Source organism: Pseudorca crassidens, chromosome 1 (assembly GCF_039906515.1).
Source record: "Pseudorca crassidens isolate mPseCra1 chromosome 1, mPseCra1.hap1, whole genome shotgun sequence".
Lineage (NCBI taxonomy): Eukaryota > Metazoa > Chordata > Mammalia > Artiodactyla > Delphinidae > Pseudorca > Pseudorca crassidens.
Window position 1 is genome coordinate 174,765,549 of NC_090296.1, and position 26,408 is coordinate 174,791,956.

A 26,408-nucleotide genomic window follows, 5' to 3' on the forward strand; every position below is an offset into this window, starting at 1 on the left:
TATTTTTTAAAAATTTATTGAAATAGTTGATTTACAATGTTGTATTAGTTTCAGGTGTACAGCAAAGTGATTCAGTTATATATATACATATATAAATATATATTCTTTTTTTACTTTCTCTTTCATTATAGGTTATTACAAGATACTGAGTAGAGTTCCCTGTGCTCTACAGTAGGTCCTTGTTGGTTATCTGTTTTATATATATGTAGTGTGTACATTTTAATCATTTAAGCCATTTCATAGTGTCTATGTGTTTGTTTTTATTATTACTAGAAAGTGGCAAGTAACATCCTGTACATGTTGCTTTGTGAATTTATGTGAGTTTACGAAATAAATTCATAAAAGTAAAACAAAAGAAAAAACCAGATGTTGTGAACTGTTTCGCTCCCTCTCGGCTCCCTAATGATTGGGAAGTTACGTCCTTACTTCTCCTGGCCCCTCCCGCATTCACTCTTCCTCCAAACAAGACTGCGGTGCCTGGAGCGGAAACACGAGCAAGCAGATCAGAGGTGATAGGACCTAAACTCCCCTGTGGGTCTCAGGCCCTGGGGCGAGGGTGGCCCAGACAAACGGCAGGGAAGAAAGAGGGAGCAGGGGTCGGAAAGTGCACCCACGCTGCATGGGTGCAGAAGCCAGGGCTGTGCCAGCAGGACCTCAGTAGAACCTCAGAATCTGTCACCGGTTCTAAATATGGGCAGGTCGTCCTTCAATTGTGCGTGGCTCACGTGATCTGCGGTGACAAAAGGATGGGCGCACGAGGTTGGCAGGGACCCAGGAGACTTGCTTTTCAAGTTATTTTACCTTCGGGCAGTGGGAGCCCTCCCAGCACCTCCCATCCTCCTGTTCTCCAGCCTCTGGGAACTAAGTCTCCTTGGCCTGTGGACCCTGATCTTGGTCTGTGTCGGCTCTTTGCTTTCTTCCACCCCGCCAAGCCTGCTCACCGCCTCCGTGGAAACCAGGGCACATCGCCCTAGCACGGCGCTGAGCGTCTGATAGAGAAAAAGGAAAGCTGCTGACGCCTCCACCTCCTCAGCCCGTCTCTCTCTGCCAGGTGCGGCCAGAGGCTCATTAATTACATCAAGAGGCCTTCCCTGGTGGCGCAGTGGTTGAGAGTCCGCCTGCCGATGCAGGGGACACGGGTTCGTGCCCCGGTCTGGGAAGATCCCACATGCCGCGGAGCGGCTGGGCCCGTGAGCCATGGCTGCTGAGCCTGCGCATCCGGAGCCTGTGCTCCGCAACGGGAGAGGCCACAACAGTGAGAGGCCTGCGCACCGCAAAAAAAAAAAAAAAAAAAAGTCACATCAAGAGCTGCATTGCCTGTGCCTCTCCCAAGGAACACAAGTGACGTTTAAAAGCCACCAGATGTGCACGTGAGTTCTGTCTCTCTCCATTTCTGTGTATTTAACCGGGTGGGGGGTTGGGACCCCCTTCCCCAGCGGGCTTTCCTTGCCCCAGCTCCCCAGATGTGTTTCTGTGTCCTTTGCACGGAGGGTGATTTGTTTCAGGAAGCTACCGACTAGGAGATGTTTCCTAGGATGTCGTTTCTAAGGAAGAGAGAGAAAGATGAACTTGCCGCAGTCCTGTGTCTCCAGCCCACAGAATTCCCTGCCCAGTTCGAGCCCAGACCAGTGGCAAAAAGCAGTCCAACACACAGATACACTACCAAACGTAAAATAGCTAGCTAGTGGGAAGCAGCTGCATAGCACAGGGAGATCAGCTCAGTGCTTTGTGACCACCTAGAGGGGTGGGATAGGGAGGGTGGGAGGGAGACGCAAGAGGGAAGAGATATGGGAACATATGTATATGTATAGCTGATTCACTTTGTTATAAAGCAGAAACTAACACACCATTGTAAAGCAGTTATACTCCAATAAAGATGTTAAAAAAAAAAAAAGCAGTCCAACTTTCAGGGACACGCAAGAGAGCCCCCTTCCCCAGCCTTACTTCTTCGCCCTGTGATGCTCAGCTGATACACACAGGTGGGATCCTGGATCCGGTGTCCAGCAATCACAGCCATCACTGTGGAAGCTGCTTCTATTTTGTCCAAAGCATGCCAGGGTCATGAGAAGAGCAGAGTCCCTGCATCCAGGCTAAGCCAGATGTCAGCTCTGTGATGAGGGCTGGTCATTCCATCTCCCTGAAATTTTAGTTCTTCTATACAATTTATTTTCCTTTCCTTTATAGTGTTTTTATTACGAATAAATAACTTATTATATAAAATACTCTTAGACGTTTTCCCCCCTATCCTTACCCGTTCTGTAGGACCCAGATCAAATACCAGTACCGCCTCCACCCAGGCTGAAAGCAGTCTCTTCCTTTTTAAACCCCTTCCCACCCACGTTTTTTTTCTGAACTTTTTAAGGGCACACTGCTGTCTCTGTTTATAAGTAATTACACACAACAGTATCTCCAGGATGGGCTAGGGAGGCCCCTCTATCCCCTCCACGGTGGTTCGCACCCACTCGCTATTAGTCGAATGAATGAATAAGTGAATGTACTTGTTTTGAAGCATTTTCTCTTCTGGGAAATTTGCACTGAACAATTCAAAATGTTCCTGTCCTTCAATCGTATACAAAGTTTTATCCTATGTTTTCATCACAAGGTCTCAAAGTGTTATTTAGTTTTCCAGGCCGATGAAGAGATCAAAAGGATATGTAGTTGCCTCCAAGTTAGACAGGAGAACTTTTAGTTTCTAGAATACTCCTGGACTCTAGCCTTCTTCAAAAGCAAATACACTTTATGTTGGAGCTGAGCCTTCAGACATACTATTTCTGCATTCCCCAGGAAAGGTCTGTTTCTTTTGTAACATTCTGTAACACTTAGAGAGCTTATGTTACTTTCATGGAGACAAGAGCCTAGTGATGGAACAGACTTCCAGTAGGAAATGTCCCAGATGGGACAACGGTACAGGTCTCCCATACAGACATTCATTCACGCTCAAGTATCTGCAGTATTGTATTTTCTACATTGCCTCTATACATTTCAAATAAAATTTATTCATTTCAAAAAAGCACACTAGGGCTTCCCTGGTGGCGCAGTGGTTGAGAGTCCACCTGCCGATGCAGGGAACATGGGTTCGTGCCCCGGTCCAGGAAGATCCCACATGCCGCAGAGCGGCTGGGCCCGTGAGCCATGGCCACTGAGCCTGCGCGTCCGGAGCCTGTGCTCCGCAATGGGAGAGGCCACAACAGTGAGAGACCCGCGTACTGAAAAAAAAAAAAAAAAAAGCACACTAAAATGTATTTACAATGCATTTCATACTTGTAGTACAATGAAGTGATTTAATTGACACATCGATAAACTTAGGACCTGTGATTTTCTTCTTATATAACCAGAAATTCCCAGTGAGCAGTCAGGACATCAGCCCTTCGCGTACACAAACACAGCTGCTGTTTTGAGAAAATAATATGATTAACAGAGAATTTTCAGGAAGAAGTCTTGTGTCAATAAAAATTAATTTTGAGTTGGCCTAGGAAATGTACCCCACACACACACACACACACGCACATTTCCACGTTTATACGCAACAATAAAAATTTTAAAAGATGGTGCTAGAACTTCTTCCTTTCCTCCCAGATCCCAAATTCCTCTGATATAAATACAGAGACTTTGAAGATGGGAAAGTTTGCTTTTATTCCTGAGTTTGAGGTGATGCCAGAATAACGGAAGGGAAGTGTCCTCAAGTCCACGCAGAGCCAGATGCTGAGACCGTGAAGTGGGTGAGCCCGTGAGGTGGAGGGAGTGGAGAGTATAAAGGACCAGTATGGGGGCTTCCCTGGCGGTCCCGTGGTTAGGTCTGCGCTTCCACTGCAGGGGGGCACGGGTTCTATCCCTGCTTGGGGAACTGAGATCCTGCAAGCCACACGGCATGGCTAAAAAAAAAAAAATTTTAAAAAAAGGACCAGTGTGACCTTGGGGGATGTCCACAGGTTGGTAGGAGGAAAGACATGCAGGAAAGGAGACTAGGAAAAAAAAATTCTAATCTCGTAAGAGAAGCAAAGGGATCCAACATTTCAAAAAAGAGGAAGAGGCCAAAAGTATCATGTAGTAGGGGCTGGAGACACCCATCGCTGGGACTGGATGTCAGAAATGGTAATGTGACGTCTGAGACACAGTTTGATGAACGTGGTAAAGACAGAAGATGAATCTGATGACTTAAGCAACTGACTAGGAGGTAAAAAAAGTGAGGGTTCAAACACCGACCACTAGCACAAGCCTGACACTGAAATGAAAGAGAAGATGGAAGCCCCAGGGGCCTGGCCAGGGAGGAGCGCTTCAGCCTGGAGGAGACTTCTGGAAGGGTGTCCGAGTCTACGGACGAACCACCCTGAACACACCCGATCTCGTCTGGAAGGGTATCCAAAACCAAGAGGAAAGAACCTCTGGGGAGTAAGAGTCTGGAGATTCTAGAAAGAAGAGGGGTCATTGAGGCAACTGCCCAGATGGAGTGAGAAGGATAGAGCCTGGAAGAAGGTGGACCGTTATACCCCGAAGGCAGCAGGACAAAGATGCTATGAGACAGAGTAAGCGAGGGAGCTCCTTCTGCAGTTTTCTCAGCACGAGAGGAGGCGAATTGCTGGGGAAAGCTGCGGAGTGAGGTGGTCTAGAAAGCTGAAGCAGAAGGCGGGAGCCATGGAGGCCAATGCAGTTCAAGGAAAACAGATTTCAGTTTTGCTAAATGCCTACGGGAGCCCTGCTGGTTGAATGGACCCATTGTGGCACTCTGACTTCCCCGATGCATTCTCCATACCTGGGGACAAGAGTGATGGATGCGGGGCTGGAGACAGACCCAGGCAAGGGTCCAGGGAGCCAGGAACCTGCAGATTCACTGAGTGTCATCCACTGCGGGTTCACAGTAACCCCCGAATCTACAGGGCGCAGGTCAAAACTGATTGAAACTGAATGAAGACGATGGCTTCAATTCCTAAGCTGTTCCCAGCTGCTTAACCTTACAGAAGAAATATTTCACGTGGGTCCCTCTGTATATGCACTTCTTCCTTGCAGCTCAGTACTCTCCATGTTTGGAATGTTTTCCCCACCTCCTTCCTCCCTTCAGCTGGGCCTCTGCAGAGTTCTCTTGCAGGATTTCTCACACTCTGTTCCAATCTTTGCATATCTCCTGCTCTAAACTGTGGGCTCCATGGAGGCAGGAACTTTGTTTTCCTCTGAATCCCCAAGCCTGGAACACTGGATCCCAGAATAGACTGGAGTCACTGACTGAATCATTTTGCATTTATTACTTAGGACGTTCAGGACGTATCTTCATGTGCAGGCAGAAGATAAAGATCATGGGATCTGAGCACATGACCTCGTCCAGTCCCTTTATTAGAGACGAAGAAGCCAAAGCCTGAAGAGGTGGACTTCATGCCCTTGAGATGAGGAGTTGGCTAGTTTTCTCTTTAACACAACCTCCCAGTGATGTCTCTCTCACTCCTGCTCCAGGTCTGCTTTGGTTCTAATTCAGGATCTAACATCTAAGCAAGATCTGGCCTGACCACAGGAACTGGAGAAAGAGAAGCCAGAATGACAAGCAAGAGAAATGCCCTGTGCCAACGGAAGAAGAACCGAGCCAGGTGATGGTCAGTGTGGGGAAACAAGTGACCCAAGAAGAAGGTGAGAGAAGCTCTGGGATGCCCGAGTCCCCAGAAAATAAGGGACTGAGGTTGAAGACACTTCTCTACAAATTTGACGGTTTTATAAAAGGTCAGAAATGGATGCTGTACACTGGCTGTCCCACACAGTAATGTGTTGGGTTTTTTTTTTTTTTAGCTTTATTGCTGGCTCTGTCACTTTATTTTTTTTTTCAATTAATTTTTATTGAAGTATAGGTGCTTTACAATGTGTTAGTTTCTACCGTACAGCAAAGTGAATCAGCTATACGTATACATATATCCCCTCTTTTTTTTGGATTTCCTTCCCATTTAGGTCACCACAGAGCACTGAGTAGAGTTCCCTGAGCCATACAGCAGGGTCCCAGTAATGTGTTGTTTTAACACAGTTCTTTCAATATTACTCACTTGCTCCATGTACATATATTTCTATGGAATTCAGAAATTCCTACAAACAAGCAGTGCAGTTAGAATCAACAAGTTTTATTCTCTCTAGCCGTTTTCCCTCAAACCATATATACCAGTGTATTGTTTGTTTTTAGATGTCATTCTGTTACAAATTTTTGTTGATGGAAAATATCCGTTGAAGGTGAACTATCTTGTGCCCTACTTATTATTTTAAACTGACTAAGATAAATACTTAAAGTCACGGTTCTAAGTATTTGCTTAGCTGTGTTCTTTTATTTGCTGTTTATTTTAGTTGGAACATGTGTGAATGGTTCCAAGAGTCCAGATTAAATAACAACATTGTTTGTATACATTCTGGGTAGCTTGAAGAAAAGAAAAGGAATTCGTATCTTGAATGATTCAGCGTCTTAGTCAACTCAGGCTACTATATCAAGAATACCACAGACTGTGTGGCTTACACAACAAACATTGATTTCTCACAGCTCTGGAGGCTGGGAAATTCAAGATCAAGGTGCCAGATGACTTGGTGTCTAATGAAAGCTCACTTCCTGATTTTAGAAGGCATTCTTCTCATGTTCACAGGGTGGAGAACAGAAAAACCATCTCTCTCAGGTCTCTTATAAGGGCACTAATCCCATCACAAGGACTCCACCCTCATGACCGAATTACCTCCCAAAGGTCCCACCTCCTAATGCCATCACCTTGGGAGTTTAATTTGGGTTTTCAGCATACGAATTCGGGGGGACACAAACATTCTGTCCATAGCATTCAGCTCAGCCAACACATACATTTAAAGAAAGGAATCCTGTCCCTAATTCACCCGTGAGGACACATGATTCAATTAAAGACCTAATGTTATGTCACACAGAAACAGAGGTGCTCTCTCCCATTCCCAGAGCCCTGCATCACACTGCCCAGCTGTGAGGGAGGGTCAGGATGGGTTATTCTCTCAACACCCGCTCCCTCCATCCTGAACTAATAAACCACTGAAAAGGCAAACGGAAGAAGATAAAGCGCCTAGCATGAGTGGGTAGAGAACGTTCAGCCCATTTTATTTGGGGAATGTGAAACTTTACATTAGGAGACCCCTGAAGAGGACCCTTTGAGATGCCTCTCTTTTTCGGATGAGGGAGTGGATTAGGGTCCCAGGGGTGGAGACTTGCTGAAGAGCCCAGCCAGTCAACTTGTTAGGACCCATTAACATTAGTGATGATGTAACCTGAGGTTTATCCCCTCTAATTGCAACGTACTTCTCAACCTCATTCGAGTGCTCATTTCGTAACCCCAACCCCACCTTATTTACAAATGCTCAAGGAAGATAAACGACTGTCCATACGGTGACATCGTGTCAAAGCGAACCAGTGAGCTCTGGAGGCTCAGTCTGGCCCTGCTCTAAGTCTTTTATATGATGTGGGGGAAGTCACCCAACTGCACTCTGACTCCGTTTTCCCACCTGAGAAGAGAATCCCTCCTTGCCGCTGCATTTACGTAAAAAGACCTTGCTATTCACAACACGCGTGGCCAATCGAAAACATGACATTTTTCAGTCAACTTAAAAAAAACCCTGAAGTATGACCTTGGGGTGGAGTTTGGAGCCCACAGATCTCACAGTCTCTGGCTAAAACAGAAAATGCCCTGATACATACCTTTTGCGAAAAAAAAAAAAAAAAAAAGATGTACAATTGAAAAGGAGGAGAAAGAAAAGTGGGATGAGTCTAAAGTAAAAACACTAAAATAAAAGCTCATCCCTAATACTTTTAAAAATGTGCATTTTTTTTTTTTTCTGAATAGGAGAGTAAGGGACGGTCACCCCGTTGGAATATCTGGTCCTGTAGTAACAGCCTCCTGTCTGCAGCTTTTTCTTTTTTTTTTTTTTTTGCGGTACGCAGGCTTCTCACTGTCGTGGCCTCTCCCGCCACGGAGCACAGGCTCCGGACGCACAGGCTCAGCGGCCATGGCTCACGGGCACAGCCGCTCCGCGGCATGTGGGATCTTCCCGGACTGGGGCACGAACCCGTGTCCCCTGAATCGGCAGGCGGACTCTCAACCACTGCGCCACCAGGGAAGCCCTGTCTGCAGCTTTGAGGCCACACCTGGAACACAGATCCCGGCTCCAGGCGCTAACACAATGGGCTGGCATCGTGGCTGCAGGGATCTCTGCCCAGTTGGGCCCGAGGTCTATGTAACAGGAAAGTCCCCGCAGAGCCTGCCCAGGTCCTGGCCAGCCCAGCTCCGGCTCCTCCTTTCCCTCTGAAATATGGAAGCAGCTGTCAGCAGCCTGGGCCTGTGCATTCACACTGCTGGCATGAAAACAGGCAGCTGAGTTGAGTCAAAAATAACACAGCTGCCGGTCCTGGTCTGGTGGGTTCCCAAGGTGGAGAGAGACGGAGACTCTGAGACACAACCGGTCCCGCCCCCCTACCCCCACCCCCGACGGCCCAGGCACTAACTTGAACTCCTGCAGCCACTTGGTCCACAAAAACATGTGGATGTCATTTTGCTGCTCAAATGTTTCCCATTGGAAAACGGGAAGGCAAGGGCAAATGTGGTAAACAATTTTCTTAGTTCTGATTTCTCTCCTAGTGCTGTCTGCTTCCACATGGCATGAAAGTTCTAGAGTCACTCCCTACTGGAAGAAACGTTCCATGAAGCCGGCACAAAAGCTTTTATTTCATTCGGTCTCACGTCAAAATATTCCATGTCTCTGACCCAAACCTTCCTTTCCCTGCTGTTCGGCTCCAGTGCCCCCCATGTCCATCTGCGTCCTGACCGCAGTGAGGGTCAGGCTTACTGAACCTCCGTGGTCCAGCAAAAAGCCGGGAAGGAGGGGGAGAGAGGAGGTCTCAAGACCACCATCAACCTCCCTTCCCCTTGATAATGTGACGGGCTTCACAGGTTCCACCATGAGGAGTGACAGTCATTGACTCTTGACACCACCCTGACACCTGATTTTAACCCCTCCCTGATGGAATCAGATTTGTCCAAAGCCTCTTGCTCACGCTGACTTCCTGGCCTCGCATGTCTGGGATGTGGGAGGGCTCCTTAGATCTGTGAGCATGTCCGCACTTCCTGCTGGGAACATGCAGTTTGGTTCCTGTAGGTCGGCTCTGTGCTGCCAATACCTCCCCATCCCAGTTCTGCAAGAGCCTAATTTATCACCTCCTGGGGGACCGAGAGCAAATCAGGTCGGAATCAGGACCAAGGCTGAAGAGCCGAGTGAAAGATTCATCACGCTGCTGGCCGACGCTCCAGCACTGAGACAGGCCAGTGAAATACACCCACGTGGGCTGCCCTGTTTATTAGAAGCGCTCAGCGTTCTGGAATAAATAGGAGAATCTCCAACAGCAAAGTTAAGTGATTTACAAAGCCCGTTAGAAAAATACCGGTATCTGGGATGCAGAGTCTCTATTTTGAGTCAATTTTTAAAAAACGAAAACAAATTTTCAAGGGCAAGACATCACAGTAGAAGAAAATCCTCTCCTAAGAAAAGACCGAATGGTTTACAGTGATCAAATCTACATGCTATTTCATGACTCGTGGCCTGGGCCCAAGGAGAGGTTCCCCTGAGGCAGAGGTTGGCCGCACATCCGGAGAACGCAGCGGGCTAGGAGGAGAGATGCCTATGCATTAGTATAAGGCAAAAAGCAGAGTGCCCAAGCCTGGCCATTTCCACAGAGAAAACAGACCTGATGGCCACCTTCCTTCATCAGAGTCACCTTGTGGTAGGCAGTGAGATGGACAAGCCAGCGGGTATAAGATAGAGACTTGCTTTTAGCTGTGACTGGTCCCTTTGGTGCCACCACTGTTCTCTACTGGAGATGGGGAGGGGGAGGGGAAGAGCAGGAAATCCCATTCTTGCTTCAACGTCCTGACCCCACCCTTTGCTCAAGCAGAGGTTAGACCTCCCCGCCACCAGGGGGGAGTCCTGGGCGGCGGCTACCTGCCAAGCGACAAGAACCACACCACGGGGTCCCCGAAGACGTTTCCCTGTCACACGCTCTTGCCTTACGGCTGCTGGCGTCAGAGTCCCCGGGATGTGCCTGGGCCAAAGGTGGTCTCGGAGTCAAAAGGATGGGCCGCCAGGTAGTCTTTATACTCCCCGTCAATCAGGTTGGCGGCGTTGTTCCGGGCAAACCAGCAGTCCACCTGCTCTTCCCCGTTGTAGATTTTCCTCTGCTTCCACACCACTGGGACCTGGTGTCCTTTTACCTCGAGGACGGCCTCAGACCTCTCACCTGTCTCAGGGACGGAAGGATGGGCAGGGCTCTTGCCGAGCCCGGCGAGTCTGGCCTCCTGGTTCAGGAACTGACCTGAGAGGACAAAAGAGACGTCAGGTCTAGGTCAAGTGCGAGCAACGTGTTTGAACAAAATCTAACTTCAGTTCGGGCACCGATGGCCAGCAAATGCACGGGTGTGACCCAGAGGAAGGGGATGCATAACACCAGAGCAGTGACTGTGGTCCTCGGCTGGAGTCTCCCAGAGCTGCTCCACCTTTTCCAGTGTCCGGGGAGGGTGTGGGGAGGAGAGACCTGAGTGTATTGGTAGTGGCCTCCACTTCTGGAAGCTACCACGGGCAAGATGCCCAACCCACAAAAAGAGATGCCCAGTCTCCTACTGAGATGGGAGGATGAGATGGGGGCAAATAACAAGGGAAGAAGGGTCCGGTCTTCCCCGCTCTCCTCCCTCTGGAGGACCCCTTCCATGTGTGCACTTAGTGGGTGTGCACTGGGCGGAGGGTGTGGAAAGCAGGGTCAGAATCCTCCAGGTCGAGTGAGGGCACTACCAAGGCCAAAGGGACAGCAGTCTGCGTCTGGGAGCGGAGCTTCCCAGGCAAGCTGCGTAGAGACGCATCCCTCTCGAGTGCCAGGGAATCTGAGCCCTGGCAGAGGCTCCCTCTTTACTTGTGGGAAAAGCGCCCACATGAAACTGCACGTGGAGGGAAGCCAGGCAGAGTGGGCTGCCCGAGGCTCCCAGCCATGGGGGTGCTTCCCGGGAGGGGCCATGCATCTCCCACTTGGTGCTGGGCCATGGGATGTGTCTGCATCCTCTCCCTGAGAGTAAAGAACCAGACCTGGAGAGAAGACTCCTCATTTCTTTGCTCCCCTTCCCCAAAGGCCTGTGCGAATTAGTTTATAAGCCCATTCCTATTCTAGAAAAGTGTCAGGAAGCAAGAAGTATACTTTTCACACTAATTCGAAAAGATATGTGCACCCCAACGTTCACAGCAGCATTGTTTACAGTTGCCAAGATACAGAAGCAACCTAAGTGTCCATCAACGGACGAGTGGATAAAGAAGATATGGTACACAGTGGAATATTACTCAGCCATGAAAAAGAATGAAATTTTGCCATTTGCAGCAACACGGATGGACTTGGAGGGCATTATGCTAAGTGAAATACGTCCAGAGAAAGACAAATACCGTATGATATCACTTATATATGTGGGATCTAAAAAATACAACAAACTAGTGAATATAACAAAAAAAAAAAAAGCAGAGTCACAGACATAGAGAACAAACTAGTGGTTACCAGGGGGGAGGGGGAAGGGGCAAGAGAGGGGTGAGGGAGTGGGAGGCACAAACTATTGGTGTAAGACTGGTTCAAGGATGTGCTGTACAACACGGGGAATATGGTCAGTATTTTGTAGTAACTGTATATGGAGTGTAACCTTTAAAAATTGTATTTGAAAAAAGCAAAAAGAAAAATTGGCCATGTGCCCAAAAAAAAGAAAAAAGAAAAAGAAATAGACTTTTCATGAGCTTCATAAGGACCACATTCCTGTGGAAACTCTCAACCAAGTAAAGACACGGGCAGCATCAGCTTCGTTTTGGGAAACTGAATTCTATGCCGTGAGTCAGCGTGGAGAGCAGCCACCTACCTAACAGGCCATGGCAGTTGCCAGAAAGGCCTTGGCCGTTGGCGACGTAGAAGCCCAGGTGGTTTCGCTGGTAGGGGGCTGGCTTTTTGTAGAGGTGGAGGAGGATGACGAAGGCCACGTTGCCCTGGATGGCGATGGTGACCTTGGCATTGGCGGACACCGACACCTCCAGCCCCTGGCTCCCCACGGCCGCGCTCTGGTTGCAGGGGAGGACCAGCCTGTCCCCACCATCCACGATGACTCTGGTGGGCGTGATCTCCAGGTAGGACCTCTCGGGCTTGTTGACGAGGATGGTGATGGTGCGGAAGTAAGTGCGCTGTTTCTTGTGGCCGTTTGGGGGAGCGGGGGCCCCGATCAACTCTCCGTTCACCGTCACGCCTTGAAGGCGGAGCGGGGGGAAGAGAGCAGTGGTTAGAAAAACTACCCCCACTTTCACAAGAGGGCTTCTCATCCGAATTTCCTTCCTCTCTTGTACCTCTAGAACCAAGAACTTCCGCTCACACGTAGGGACCACTCAGTGCCCACTGAATGAAGGAAGGAAGGAACGAATGCATGAAGGTATGAGTGATTTTTGACCAACGTCCTGGGTAGGAGAAGCTGATGTAGGTTTGGGTGAAAATATCATAAAAAGGGGGTTGACATATACACACTACTATATATAAAATAGATAACTAATAAGAACCTGCTGTATAGCACAGGGAATTCTACTCAATACTCTGTAATGACCTATATGGGAAGAGTCTAAATAAAGAGTGGATAGATGTATATGCATAACTGATTCACTCTGCTGTACACCTGAAACCAACACAACATCGTAAATCAACTATATGCCAATAAAAATTTTAAAGTGAAAAAAAAATAAGTAAATAAATAAAAATTCTAAAAAAGGGGGTTGACATGTTTGTCTCCTTTCATTCCAGTGTCTGGTTATAGTTCCCCAAACTCTTGTGTGGCCCTGACACGGTATTTCTTACCCATCAGTTTCCACTGCTCCTGATTTGGAGACCCTGGGACACCACTGAGCAGGGGGGTAGAACGCGAAGATTAGGGTTTTTTTTTTTTTCACTCCCAAAACTCAAGTTCTTTCACTTTCTAGGCAGAACTCACCAGAGTCCGCATGATCAGAGACCAGCCTCAGGATGTGCCCGGGCTGTCCATCGATGTTGAAACAGACCGTGAGGTTGCTCAAGGGGAAATCCACAACAAAATGGGGGTCTCCATCCGCTGCCAGAACAGGATGAGAACGGAAGAGAAAAAGAAAGAAAAGACATTTATTGGGCACCTTCTTCTATTTTCTCATGAGTTATTGACTTAACCCTGTCAACAACGGATCCTCCGTGTCTACGCGAGGAAGGTGGCTGGGAGGTGAAGTGATGCACCAGTTACGCAGTCAGTTCGTGGAAAGTAAATATTTGAATGCAGGTCCCCTAAATTCAAATATGGTGCTCCTGTCACCACACTGCAGTCATAGACAACTGACCTTTAGAGGCAAGCGGGGCATCACCCTACACTCCCCATGGCTGCTGAGCTCACATTCTTCAATTCCCTGTGCGGCTTCCGCTAATCACTTTCTTCCCCCTTTGCCCTCCCCAGTGAAGAGATGGGGATGAGAACTTCCTGTCCTGTGACCAGAGTGCCTTGGCCCTTGAGTCGTTCACAGCACCAGATGGACACGGCCCTTGCATGAGCAGTAATGACCAAGCCCCGTTTAGGGCTGGTGAGAAGTAAAGGACACAGAGTCAACGGGAGGTCAGGTGGTGCAGCCAGCGATGACAGTGGCAATCCCTCCTCTGGGTCCTACTGCCTTTACTGCTCTCAAATTTGTGTCTGCGGATAAGACCACAGAGTTTAGCTGGCCCCTGTTCCTTACCCATTCTCCTCATTGTTGCCTCTGCTAAAGATGATCAGTCTTGCCTCTCACTGTACAGACAAAATATTTCCCAAGAGTCTACGTCAGTTCTCTTTTCTCGCGAGACTGGAGCATTAGTTTCTCTCTAATTTGTACACCAAACACAACGTGTTCCCGAATTCCTCTCTACTTCACGTGTACATGTATGTATACGCATTTGTATATGGTGGGGGGTAGGCGCCAGGAGTTCAAGTGTTTTCAAGCTACAAGCCAATCAATGTTCTTGGTGGAACTGCCGAAACACCCTCTCTGTCCCCAGCGTGACTCAGAAGGGCCTTTGGAAGAATCTGGTTCAACTCACTGTAAAGTGCCTCAAGCACCCAGTGAATGGCAACTTCATAAAGAAATAGAAGGTACGGGTCTTTTGTAGATGAAAAAATAACACCCGTTAAAGATAAAAGTCCGTATTTTTGGCACTCTGTGGGTACGAATATAACTACGTGACAGTTCTCTGAGAGTTTCTTGTGCTCATACCATATTATTTCTACTCAAATCTTCCAAATCCCTTTACAAGGAAAGATGCTGCCTGCTCCGAAAAAGAGAGGAGAGGTCTGGAAGTCATTACTCCACGCTGCATCCAACAGCAAAGTTTTCCTGCATTCCATAAAGCATGTGTGTTCAAAGGAACAACACGCTACCCACTGGAGACCATGTGTTTCCTCTCCCCAGAGCTAATCTCCAGGTTGTCCTGGGCTACGTGAACCTGGACGCCCAGCACGTCGGCAGCAAGGCAATAAGAAAGACTTACAAAGGCAGATGTGTACATTTGAAGAATAAAACCCAGCCCTTGTGTCCTTATTCCATCCAGATTTTTATTATAATCCCAGGAATATGGCCAAGGGAAATTTTAGGGTATTGTAATCTGGTCTTCCCTTCTAAAGCCAAGGATCATGAAAATAATAAAATAATAATGTTTAAAAACCTTGCATCGTCACAGATATTTGTAACACCAGAAGTTAGAAGCGAGCATACTTCAGATCTCTAAAAACAAACGTCTTTCCAGCTCAATCGTGACGCATGTGTAGCTCTGTCCACCCACCCTTCTATCAGGGCTCCTGCCAGGCTCCTCAGGACTGTGTTACCCATGGGGTTTATGTGATGGTTTAATGACGATCCTGGTTTTGAGAACTGCCCCATGCTGCCAGTTTGCACTAAATAAATATGGGTCCTCACATCTCGTCCTATGAGCTGATGTTCTAACTGGCTTCGGGAAATTCCTGGTCATCCGCTTCCTAAACATTTCAACTCTCGAATCAGACACCAGCACATTCTTTCCTTTACCTGAGGTTTTGGAGACTTTAATCCTTGGGTTGTATGGTTTCTTGAGGGCAGGTCCTGGAGAGGAGAAGGAAGAGATCCACCACCGTTATTCATTAAAGAGGAGGAAGTGAGAGGTACAGAGGGCTGAGAGGAGTCAAGTACAGCTCTCAGATACGTTTGCGACAATTTAAACACATCTCTTTTAAAGGAAGCTCTTGGTCTCGCAACACAAAGTGAAGGTATAAACGACGAGGCGTAACTATCTTATTCCTCTATAAATTAGATAATATTCTTCTTGTCTGTGATTTCTGTGTATATAATAGGAGAAAATATTCTATCATTCTTAAGGTATAGTTATGGGGGGAGGGGGGAAGCAAAGTTGTTTAATGGGGACAGAGTTTCAGGTTTGCAAGATGAAAAAGTTCTGGAGATCTGTTCCATAACGATGGGAATATACTTGACACTACTGAACTGTACACGTAAAAATGGTTACGATGGGAATATACTTGACACTACTGAACTACACACTTAAAAATGGTTAAGATATAGAGAACTGACTGGTGGTTGCCAGCGGGGAGGGGGTTGGGGGAGGGATAGAGTGGGAGGTTGAGGTTAGCAGATGTAAGCTTGTATATAGAGAATGGATAAACAACAAAGCCCTACTGTATAGCACAGAGAACTATATTCAGTATTCTCTGATAAACCATGATGGGAAAGAATATTACAAAAAAAGAATATAACTGAATCACTTTCTGTACAGCAAAAATTAATGCAACACTGTAAAGCAAGTATACTTCAGTTAAAAAGAAAGAATGGAAAAAATGGTTATGATGGGAAATGTTACGTTATGTGTTTTTTGCAAAATAGCAATTTAAAACAACCGAAAATATACAAGAATGTAAAAGAACGCGATAATCCAGGTCTATAGCCATGTGTGTAAGTACAATTCACAAAGCAGCAGGCAAAAATAAACACTCAATTAAAGAATAACCTAAAAGTAAATTACTTTCTGTCAATAAAATAAAATTAATATCTTATTTCAAATTGTCTGTATTAAGATTATGCTCCTCTTAACTGATTTTTGCCCCCCCAGAAAATGAAGATCACAGTATCTGAATGTTTTTTGTTTTGTTTTGTTTTGTTTGTTTTGCGGTACGCGGGCCTCTCACTGCTGTGGCCTCTCCCATTGCGGAGTATAGGCTCTGGACGTGCAGACTCAGCGGCCATGGCTCACGGGCCCAGCCGCTCTGTGGCATGTGGGATCTTCCCGGACCGGGGCACGAACCCGCATCCCCTGCACCAGCAGGCGGACTCCCAACCACTGCGCCACCAGGGAAGCCCTCAATGTTTTTTAAGCGCCCCCTTCTCCAACTGGTCCCTGGTCAGCCAGACACAGACAGAATCAGGCTGACCACGAAGGCGGAACGACATCTCAGTCTGAACGGCTGCTTTGAGGTGGCTTAAATTGTCACAGACACTCAAAAAAATCATAAAATTAAAACTAAAAAATCATCTTCAGGGAAATCCTATGTCTAGCAAGCCTTCTGAGTGATCAGTCAGTTATTCCCTCATCTGTGTTCTTGGCCCTCTGAGTCTCGTGTCATTTGAGTTTGCTCTCTCCTGAAGCTGTTGAGATTTGAGTTGCTGACACTGAATCAAGATGTTACTCAAAAAGCCATCTTCCCTGGATGTGGCATGGATCTTGTAGCGTGACGTTAACAACATCATGCAACTTACTTTTCATCCTTTTCATCAGAACAAATATTGTACTAGTTTTGCTAAGACAAGTTCCACTCTTTCTAAAAAGGCAACATATCATTTTTCACCCCTACATCAGGTCTGAACTTTTCAATAAACTTCTAGCTCTACACTCCTCATGGGAAAGGGTATCTCACATGTGTAGAACACTTAGTATACACCAAGGCCTCTACACCGTTAATCCTTGCAACAACCTTTCAGGGAAGAGATTACTATCTCCATTTCACAGGTGAGGGAATGGAAGCTCAGAGACGTTCAGAAACCTGCCCCAAGCCACACAGCTGGCTAGGAGGAGCCGTGAGCTGAAACTCTGTCTGGATCCTAACCATGTGCTCTCCCTACCATGCCCAGGTGATTCTCAGAGTTGAGGATATGAGGATCAAATGAGGCCCAGGGTTAAGGTCAGTTCCCTCACCTTAGGGCGTGTGCACCTGACAGGAAGTTAAGAAAAATGTCACACATAAAAAAGTGCTGTTTTCCATAAACAGATTTTACTGAGAATATAACCCTCTGCTTTGGTTGGATTACTTTTCCTGTCCTTTTCCCATTCCTGGTGCTACTAATTTCCCCCTGACAAATGGCACTGAGACAGATAATAAGAATTTCTGTTTAAACTCTGGATTCTCCTGAGAATCCAGGACTTAGTTCCTCCTATATAATAATATCTATAATAAAATAAAATTTTATTAATTTTATTTAATTCTAAACAAAATCATTAAAATTTAAAAAAATAAAACTTTAATTTAGAAAATTATAAGTAAAATTAATAAACTAGGAGTAAATAAAATATATAATAAAATTTCTTTTTATCTATAAAATATTTTGTTTTCTCAGGAAAATAATATCAAGCGTATGCATAAAATGACATAATTGAAGTACTTAAACTATAGAAAGGCATTTAAAAATGAGTATTTGTTTACTTGTCTGTTCATCCCTGTGCCTCCAAAAGTGCCTGGTTCACGGGAGGCACTCAATATTGATGATTTATCGATAGACTGGCTTGACTTCCTCGAAGTTCTCTATAGAGATCCATGGTTTATAACAACACAAACATAAGCTAAGGCACTCTCTGAAGGCTAGGAGCTGCAGGTAGAGAACATTGTTTATAAGATTTATAATACGAGAAAGTAAAACAGACGACCTTGGCCTGAAAAGGAGACAGAAGGGCCATCCCGAGAGTGCCCTTACCTGGCTGCAGGTGGGCGCCCCTCAGGCTCTGCATCACCGTTTCGGGCCCTGTGGCCGCCGACGTGCCGTAGGCGTCCTCCGGGGTCTCTGTCCGCGGTGCTGACTTGAGCGTCATGGAGGTGAACGGAGAGAGGAAGCGATGGTTCACGGCCAGAGCCTGTACCTCCTGCCTCAGCCGCTCCCTCTCGGGCTGTTCATCACTCTGCAGCCAGGAACTCAGCAGCTCCTTCAGGGTCAGGTAGCTCCAGAGACGCTCCAGGTGGTTCGGGTCCTCCTGGCCATCCCCCTTGGGCCTGGGGCTCCCCGGGACGTCGTTCCCCATCCTCCGGGGTTCCACAGGCACGTCCTTCTTGAGTACGACAAACTTCTTACTGTTGCTGGCCGTGACCTCCACGTGCAAGCGGTCCATCTCCTTGTCCACCAGCTTCCCCGCGATGATGATCTCGGAGCCGTTGAAGTAGTTGGGGAACAGGGTCCTGGTGGCGTGCTCCACCAAGCCGGCTGGATAATCCACGCGGATGTCCGAGAGGAGCGGGGTCCTGATCTCATCGTAGAACCTGGAGAGGAGGAACAGAGAGGGAGGATCGGGGCCTGCACTAGCTGCAGGCAGGTCACGTCCCAGAGGAAATCACAGGCTGTTTTGGGGGGGCGGATCTGATCTTAGAAGCAACCAAGTCCAACATTCCACCCAGCAGAACATCTCAGACAGGAGGCTGTGCGGCCGTAGCTTGAACACCACTGGTGATGGAGAACTCACTATCTCACAAGCTCCCTCGCCGTTTGCCAGACTTAAATTCTGGTTTCCTCTTCACCCCAGAACACAGCACAGTCAGCGACCACTTTCGACTGGCCATCGTGCTTCAACATAAAAACACGATCACTGTAACTAGCAGGCAAGGTGGAGCTGACGCTACCTATCCCACCTCCCTCTCAGGGTGGAATTAGAGTAAATACAGGCATAAATTGTTTTATTGCACTTCAAAGACCTAGCATTTTTTTGCAAAATGAAGGTTTGTGGCAATCCTGCATTGTCAGATGATAGTTAGCATTTTTTAGCAATAAAGTATTTTTCAATTAAGGTACGTACATGACACTATTGCATGCTTAATAGACTACAGTGTGATGTAAACATAACTTTTACGTGCACTGTTAAAGCAATCCACCTGTGGGACTCGCTTTATTGCAATATTTGCTTTATCGCTGGAACTGACCTGCAGTATCTCTGAGGTGCGTCTTGAGATGAGGAAGTGCTCTGAAGTGTCAGGAAGACAGTTATAACCATAAGAGCTAACAGAACACCTAACCTGTGAAAGCCGTCCTGCCAATACTTCACGTAGGTTTTCTCCTTAAATTCTATCATCTGACCAGAATCCTCACTTCACAGTTGGGGAGACCAAGGCACAGACAGTCTTAAAGCCTCAAGTCACAAGGCAGGACCAGAACGTGAACCCAGATCCACCCAGTTTCAAGACCCATGGCGATGTCTCCCATGAAAGGAGTGATGATCAGACTCGGGGTCCGTCCTCACGTCCGAGCCTCCCGCTGAGCCTGCCCCCCCGCCCCGAGGACACAGACAGACCCACGGACCCGATGAGCTGGGCGCGGGCGTCGTGGTCCTCGTGGACGTGCCGTGTGAGCCCACAGTTCTCCAGGGACAGCATCTCCAGCAGCTTGAAGTCCACGTCGGCCCCGATGCCCACGGTGAAGATGCAGACCCGGCCCCGGGCGGCCTCCCTGGTGTTGTTGAGGATCTTCGGGGTGTGGGTCTCCCCGGCGGTGGGCTTCCCGTCTGTCAGGAAGATGACCAGGGACACGCTGCGGTCCTCGATGTCGTTGTGGGCCACGAAGTCGTTGAGAAGCCTGATGCCCCTCTGCAGGGCCCCATTAATATCCGTGCCTGCAGGACATAGAACAGGACACCTGAGGAGCCTCGCCACCTCCTTTACCTGGACACACCTTCTCGGGCCCCTCACAGGCACCTGCAGCAGTGACGCGTGGGGAAAGCAGCCACCTGCATTCCTGGGGTGACTCCATGTCACAAAGACTGCTAGAAACTTGGCAAATGACTAGGAACAGCAGAGAATTATATAACCTTGTCCTGAAGGTGTCTGATGGCATTTCAGCTTAGGCATCTCCACTCCCTTAGCACGAACGGTTTCTACCTCCTTTTTGGAGAATCACTTTGGAAAGGGAAGGAGGGTGCTGGGTGCAGGAATTCAGAGAAAGCAAGCGTCCCAGAGGGAAGGGAACGGCACAGAATGAGGAGGTGGCGATGCGGAGACCATCGCGGTGACCTCACTTGTGTCCTGGGGCTGGAGGATGCTGGTTAAAGCACTCAATTTTTTTTTTTTTTTTTTTTTTATTGCTGTCGTCTTTCCTGCTTCCTGCCCCTTCAGGATCACCCCTGCTTGTTAGGACCCCACCAAGCGAAGGCTTTCAAGTTTACACCTCCTACCCCTGCCGTTTCTAATTCAGACACGCTTGTCATCGCAGCTCTGATTAAAGTCAGGGGACAGTGTCTGTGGGAGGTGCTGGACAGGTATTTTGCTTGGGGGATGGAGAGACGGATGGCTGGTGGAAGTCAAAACTGCCAACTAACGTGAGGTTTCTGGATTAGCTGAGAACTTCATTCAACTCTGCTGCTGCTGTTCTACCATCGCCAAGAAAAACTGAGAGTTCTTACTGCCGCCGTGGATACGTACTTCCTTTTTCTGACTCCACTGGGGTTTTTTTAAATGGCCTTATTGACGTACCAAAAATGTCACGCATTCTGGTCGCTAGGGATTTTTTTCTTTTTTTGCCGAGCTGCATGGGTATGCAGGATCTTAGTTCCCCAACCAGATATCCATCCCATGCCCCCTGCACAGGAAGTGCAGATTCTTAACCACTGGACCACCAGGGAAGTCCCAAAAATTTCACCCATTTTAAGCACACAATGAATGATTTTTAGTAAATTTATGAAGTTGTGTACCCATCACCACCATCCATCCCCCTGACTGGAGTGATTTTTATCTCCCTGCAAAATGTACCATATTTGAGTGAACCAGACAATTTTCCCCACTGCTTCACATCCTCCAGAATTTCTGGCTAAAATACATATGACTGTGACTGTGCAAACACATTGATAATTCGTTCTAAGATGTACACATGGCCCGAACGTAAGGGAAAGTTACAGCTGAAACAGTATTTAACGTTTCTTTGGGTTCACTCACTTGCCTTTCTGAATGCCCAGCCTAGTTTCACGCTGCCTCTGGATATGTGGGCATGAACCAAAACGCAGGTGTTTATTTTCTCTTTAACCTAGAACGTAACAACGATGCCAAATCTCTCACTGCATTTTTTTTTTTTTTTTGCGGTACGCGGGCCTCTCACTGTTGTGGCCTCTCCCGTTGCGGAGCACAGGCTCCGGACGCGCAGGCTCAGCGGCCATGGCTCACGGGCCCAGCCACTCCGCGGCATGTGCGATCTTCCCGGACCGGGGCACGAACCCGTGTCCCCTGCATCGGCAGGCGGACTCTCCACCACTGCGCCACCAGGGAAGCCCTCTCACTGCATTTTAAAGCCCAGGAAAGCCCAGGCAAAGGACACACTTAGCTTTTCTTACACGAGACACCAAAGCACAGCACGGCTTGGTACTGAACATCCGTTAAGTTGGGGCATCTCCCGCATGCTTAACAACGGCGGGGGGCTTTCTCCCCAGGGAGCTGACACAACCATTCTGCCGAGAGCTCCCCCAGGGTCATCAAAGGACCCAAGTGCACCAGCAACAGGGATCACTTGGGTAAAATGGCCATATCTGACACCTAGAGAGGACTTCCTATGTGTAGCCACTTCTAAGTACTTTAAATATTTTAACTCATCTCATCCTAATAACAAGTCCATTATTATCCTCACTTTACAGATGAGGAAACTGAAGTAAAAGGAGGTTAAATGACTCATAGCTGGTAGAGCTGGATTCAAATCCAGACAGTCTGGCTCCAGAATCTATGCTCATCTCCTGAAATGACACTTTTCTGAGAGAAGTAGATTAATTTTCTGTTCACCTGCAGAGGTTGGGACAATGAAGTACCAAGAAAAAATAAAGGAAACCAATAAGGTTTCTATGGTTTAGATTCCAAAATACACACAACTGTTTTCTAAAGCTTTATCTCCACCTCCCACACACAAAGGATTCTCATAGCAAGCAGAACTGTTTAAATAATTTAAATAACTCTAATGCATATTCTTTGGGTATGCACTGTAGGTCGGGAGCTACGACAGGAAACAGGGGCTAAACAAAGATGAAGGAGAGTTTCTTCCCTCAAAGACTTGACCACCTTGTCAACTTCCTGCTGTAGATCATCACTATAATATTAAATATAACCTTTCATTTCTCCTGTTTAGTTACAGTAAAACAGTAACTAGATCGTGTTTCTGTAGAGACTGGTAGGAAATCCCATTTGTAAATCGAAATTCCATCCAAACAAGATCAAGTTCCAAATGAAGTTCAGTTGGGAAACCAGAACTCTGCCTTGGATGGAAAATAACAAATATGTGAGCGATGAGAAACTCAGATGGAAGAGGATGGACAGAAATGGGTGTTTTCTATGTTTCCAGGTATCCAAAGCAGAATTATCTGAGACACCCAGCAGATGGTGTCTCTACAGGGGCCTTTAAGAAAGGTGTCAAAGGGGCAGGTTCAGGTCCAATAAACACTCCAATACTGGGCATCTGCCACGCATCCGCTGTCCTAGTGATGGATGTAACAGCAGAAGTCAGCTCTGTGTCCAGGGTTGAAGGAACTCACATCCAGCACGGCTGGTAACACGCTGTTCTGACTCTCTAACCTTTCCCCGCGTCTGCGTACTTACCTCATCACGACCCCCCAGCCAAGTGTGCAAAACCTCAGAGTCCTCCTCTTTCCACCCAGAGCACCGCCCAGGCCACCTGGGGTCCAAGGGATCTAACGGCTCAGGAGGGCAGCTTCATCTGCTGCTTCCTAAGGTGCTCATATTCAAACACACAGAACGCTGAATCACCCATTTGGCTTTCATTCCCCACCCCAAAAACAATTTACAAAAAGAGCTGCATTGTTTGCGATCCGTGAGATAAACCAGGAAAGGCTCCAAAACCTATCAGGTATTTCCTCCCCCCTAACTTACTTGACCATCTTAGTTTGGGGCCTGGAAGAGGAGAAACAAGCTCCTGGGAAAGCTCTCCCCTGTTATCTCCTTTCCTGTGATCAGCGTCAGCTTTCAAACCCTTGTCTCTGGGCAGAAAGTTAGCTACTCACGTATCCCGTCGAGGCGAATGGGCAAAGCGGGATGCGCGCTTACCTCCGGTCGGTGACATGTGGTGAATGTAGACTTTGCCGTCTCTGATATTGTTGGGAGTAACTGACACCAAATGGTCCTTCCACACTTTGACCCGGTTGGAAAATCCAATGATATTGAAACGGTCCTGGGGTCGGAGGTCATGCAGAATCGTGAAAAGGGCATCTTTGGTCTAGGCAAACACAAAAGCAAAAACAGTCACGTCTGAGCGCATGAGTCCACGCGTCCCCTGGCTTGGAAACTGCACACCGGGGACAATCCCAGGGTTAAAATTAAGTGCCTGCTACGTAAAGGGACTCGGATAAATGTCAAGGAACTTTGTCACCTAGCTGGGAAAAAACCCATCATTAACATGTTACAATTTTATATAAGACACGAATGGGTGTTTCATATATGAACCATCACATCTGCTGGAATCCACGTTACATCAAGCCTCTGTATCTTTCACCACCGCTATTCTCTAGACCTGGAATGTTCTTCCTTACTGCCTCATGCCCTTGTTTCATCTGACAAGGCCCTCGTCATTCAGAACCCAGTGAACATGCTGTATTCTCTATTTGCAACATTTTCTAGCTCCTCTGAAGAGAGTGCACATCTTCTCTCCTGTAGGCTAGCGCTGTCCTCAACATACTCACATAGAAAAGTGCGTATTACCCGTCATGACTACAGTCTGCTTCATGCCTCTTTCCCTTCCTCCAGTGTCAGCTCTCTGAAGGCAGGTGCCTCTATTTTCTTATCACCCAGAGCAGAGGAGAACTCCTGACACGTAGGAGGTGCTAGAGAGAAGTTCAGAGGATGAACGAACGCATGGACGCTTCATGAGTTACAGATGAAGGGTACGCATAATAAATGCCACTGGCATTTAAAAGAGAACGAAGCACTGCAGGCTGGAGTGATGTGAGAAGGTGTCACAGAGAAGGGGGAATTGAGGATGAGACTCAAAGGAACTGGGTAACTTGAAAGATGAGGGAGGGCATCCCAAAAAGAAGCAAAGGAGGTCAGAGAGACAGCTGGAGGAAAGCAGAGAGGTGACACAGGTGAGTTCCGGAGATGCTGAGTGAATGAAAGGTGTACAGGTAAGTCAGACGTGACTTGTGGAAAGAGGAAAGAAACCATCGGAAACTGAAAACAGAAAAGCTCCAGGACTGCAGATGAAGCAACCAACAAGGGATTAATCTCCACAATATACAAACAGCTCGTGCAGCTCTACATCAAAAAACAAACAACCCAATCAAAAACCTCGCAGAAGATCTAAATAGACATTTCTCCGAAGAAGACATACAAATGACCAAAAAGCACATGAAAAGATTCTCAACATCACTAATTATTAGAGAAATGCAGATCAAAACTACCATAAGTAGTATGGTAGTCAGAATGGCCATTGTCAAAAAATCTACAAACAATAAATGCTGGAGAGGGTATGGACAAAAGGGAACCCTCTTACACTGTTGGTAGGAATGTAAATTGGTACAAGCACTATGGAGAACAGTACGGAGGTTCCTTAAAAAACTAAAAATAGAGTTACCATGTGATCCTGCAATCCCACTCCCAGGCATATTATCTGGAGAAAACCATAATTCGAAAAGATACACACACCCCAATGTTCACTGCAGTGCAATTTACAATAACAAAGACATAGAAGCAACCTAAATGTCCATCAACAGAGGAATGGAAAAAGAAGGTGCGGTACATACATACAATAGAATATTACTCGGCCATAAAAAAGAATGAAATGATGTCATTTGCAGCAACATGATGGACCTAGAGACTGTCATACCGAGTGAAGTAAGTCAGACAACTATCATGTGATATTGCTTATATGCGGAATCTACAAAAAGGGTACAAATGAACTTACCTACAAAACAGAAATAGTTACAGACGTAGAAAACAAACTTATGGTTACCAAGGGGGAAAAGGGGGGAAGTGATAAATTAGGAGATTGGGATTAACAAATACACACTACTATATATAAAACAGATAACTAATGAGGACCTACTGTATAGCACAGGGAAGTCTACTCAATACTCTGTAATAACCTATATGGGAGAAGAATCTGAAAAAGAATAGATATATGTGTATGTATAACTGATTCACTTTGCTGTACACCTAAAACTAACACAACACTGTAAATCAACTATACACCAATAAAAATTAAAAAGAAAAAAGAAAAGCTCCAGGAGCCTGGACAAGAGTTTCTAAAACAAGCAACTCGATATTGTGAGCAAGCACTGCCTTCTCTAAATAGCATTATTGCTAGACATTGAAAGAGATGTGGCATATGAGGTATGAGGTAGGGGATGCTCATTACATAACTGCCATGTAATGTCATTGCCATGTCATTGCTATGACCTCTGCCACCCTTCACAGGGGTGAAGAGCACTTCACTGTAAGGGCAGGAGGCCTGGGGTTCACCCTGGATCCATCACTTACTACCTGTGTGGCCCTGACAGATAAGGACAAAGAAATACTATATGATATCACTTACACATGGAATCTAAAAACAGAACAAAACCCAAACTCATAGAAAAAGCCATCAGACTTGTGGTTACCAGAGGCACCAGGTGGGGGCTGAGGGAATTGGATAAAGGTGGTCAAAAGGTCCAGACTTCCAGTTACGAGATAAGTAAGTCCTGGGGATGTAATGTACAACGTGACGACTACAGTTAACACTGCTGTGTGGTATATTTAAAAGTTTTATGAGAGAAAATCTGAAGAGTTATCATCACAAGGAAAAACAAGCATTTTTGATCTATATGAGATGAGGGATGTTCACTAAACCTATTGTGGTAATCATTTCACAATAAGTGAAACCATTATGCTGTACACCTAAACATACACAGTGCCGAATATCAACTGTATCCCAATACAACTGAGGGGAAAAGATTAAATGACAAAAAATTAATGGCCCCATTCTCTGAGATCCTCTCTCAGCACACACATCTATTCTGCACTTCCCATACTGCATTATCATTATGTCCTCAAGCCCTTTCCCACCGCAGGACCTCTTCACCTGCTGTTCCCTGTGTCTGGAATGCTCTTCCCTACAGTCTGCATGACCGCTGGCCCCTCCGCATCCTTCAGTTCTGG

The 26,408-nt window shown here is 46.9% G+C and overlaps 1 protein-coding gene across 1 annotated transcript in view; it reads right to left on the bottom strand.

The window, feature by feature from the left end:
• Nucleotides 1-8,667: 8,667 nt before the first annotated feature.
• ITIH5 (inter-alpha-trypsin inhibitor heavy chain 5) overlaps nucleotides 8,668-26,408 on the bottom strand; it is a 74,413-nt gene continuing 56,672 nt past the window's right edge. Inside the window, exons 8-14 of the mRNA XM_067700808.1 lie at nucleotides 23,325-23,493; nucleotides 19,597-19,906; nucleotides 18,010-18,566; nucleotides 15,085-15,138; nucleotides 13,002-13,118; nucleotides 11,895-12,272; nucleotides 8,668-10,327 (exon numbers count right to left, since the gene is read on the bottom strand). Coding sequence (XP_067556909.1) covers nucleotides 10,038-10,327; nucleotides 11,895-12,272; nucleotides 13,002-13,118; nucleotides 15,085-15,138; nucleotides 18,010-18,566; nucleotides 19,597-19,906; nucleotides 23,325-23,493 — 1,875 coding nt within the window. The 3' untranslated portion in view covers nucleotides 8,668-10,037. The remainder of the gene's footprint in view (nucleotides 10,328-11,894; nucleotides 12,273-13,001; nucleotides 13,119-15,084; nucleotides 15,139-18,009; nucleotides 18,567-19,596; nucleotides 19,907-23,324; nucleotides 23,494-26,408) is intronic.